The 1,642-nt window shown below is 42.9% G+C and overlaps 1 protein-coding gene across 1 annotated transcript in view; it reads right to left on the reverse strand.

The window, feature by feature from the left end:
* The window catches only part of ODAD2 (outer dynein arm docking complex subunit 2), a 232,686-nt gene extending 231,814 nt beyond the window's left edge, over positions 1-872 (reverse strand). Inside the window, exon 1 of the mRNA XM_004386246.1 lies at positions 649-872. Within this exon, the coding sequence (XP_004386303.1) occupies positions 649-872 (224 nt within the window). The remainder of the gene's footprint in view (positions 1-648) is intronic.
* Positions 873-1,642: the final 770 nt, after the last annotated feature.

Raw genomic sequence — 1,642 nt, forward strand, 5'->3', positions numbered from 1 at the left:
ACACACACATACATGTACAAATACACATACACACACACATATCCACAGACGTACATATACACACACACATACGTTTCTATATATATATGTATCTACGTATCAAGTTCAGAACGGCAGAAATTGATGGCTCACTGTTAGAGGCAGATGTAGAAGCAGGATTTTTTTTGTCTCAGATTTGGAAAGTTTTTACCAGTTCTCATTTGGGGACAGCTCCAATTGCTAAGAATTCTCACCCTTATATGCAGCAAAACTTTCCACCCTCCCCTGACGCTGCTAGGAATGGACAGATTTAAACAGCTGAGGGATTTTCTAGGTCAGAGGTCACAAAACCATTGCCTCCTGGGTCTGTCAGGTAAGAGATGAGCAGAAAGGCAGCTATAAAGCAACATGGAACGTCAGCAGTGCGGTCACCTGGAGGATACATCCCCTATCAAAAGCAATTCAAATTAAATGTTACAAAATAGGTAAACAGGGCATTGGCCAAACAAAATGTCTCCTGATTTCACCTAAGGGCCACCAGTTTGCAATCCCGGGTTGAGAAGATTTCTGAGTTTCAGAGTGGTTAAGTGACTTACCCCAAATGTACAACCAATCAATAAAAACAGGAACAATGAAACAGTCAATTCTAGAAGCAGTTAACTGGTTTACCTGACGACATAACCTGATCCAAATGCCAAGGGCTCCAAACTTGTTTTCCATCCAAGTGGCTCTACGAAAACGAACTTTGCCTCTCGGGGATACATGTAGAGAAAACTCTCCACAAAGACAATAATTTCTTGCAGTATGGCTTCATTTAGTGGAGTGACTTCCAAGGTGGCGGGCCCACGTCCAGCAGCCGTCCACTGGGCTGACTTTGTCAGCGTCACACCCATGGCCTCCGAGAATGCTCCAATCTGAGCTCAGCGCACACGCTACATCAGAGGAGAAAGTTAGAAAGAGACCACAGCACCCGACTTTTCTAAGAACATTCTGCATTTTGAAGTTTCTCAGCTAGTACTACCCAAACCCACATTCTGCTTAATTAATCTTAGAGATTCATTTTTTAGTTATCCAATAACTCTTCAGAAGGTCCCTGGCTGGCATACACAGTTAAGCATTCAATTGCCAACTAAAAGGTTGATGGTTTGAACCCACCTGGCAGCACCACCAAAGAAAGGCCTGGCAATCAGCTTCCATAGAGATTACAGCCAAGAACACCCTGTGGCACAGTTCTCCTCTAATACATGGAGTTACCACGAGTTGGAATCAACTCGACAGCCAACAGGTTGGTTTTTGGGTTTTTTTTAATTGTTCTTCAATTCACTAGAAAAGATAACGTTCCCTGAGCCCTCAAACCCTCACAAACAAACAAAAAGCCAACCACTGTGGAGTCTACACGCCTGCGTCAGCCTGCATTTGGAGCTGCTGTGTGCACAGTAATTCTACCTAAGGCCGCGGGCATCCGACGGCTTCCTGATACACTCCAGTGTAGAGGCACCCAACCATTTACCAACTGATACTTTATTACAACTACTGTCCTTTGAATTGTATTTTACAGCGAAAGCACTATATTGATCTTTAAAACTATGTACATAGGTAGGATTATCAGCCATGATTTCTATTTCAGAATAGTAAAGCAGGCATTACAAAACATGTTATAAAA

Source organism: Trichechus manatus, unplaced genomic scaffold (assembly GCF_000243295.1).
Source record: "Trichechus manatus latirostris isolate Lorelei unplaced genomic scaffold, TriManLat1.0 scaffold00160, whole genome shotgun sequence".
Classification (NCBI taxonomy): Eukaryota; Metazoa; Chordata; class Mammalia; order Sirenia; family Trichechidae; genus Trichechus; species Trichechus manatus.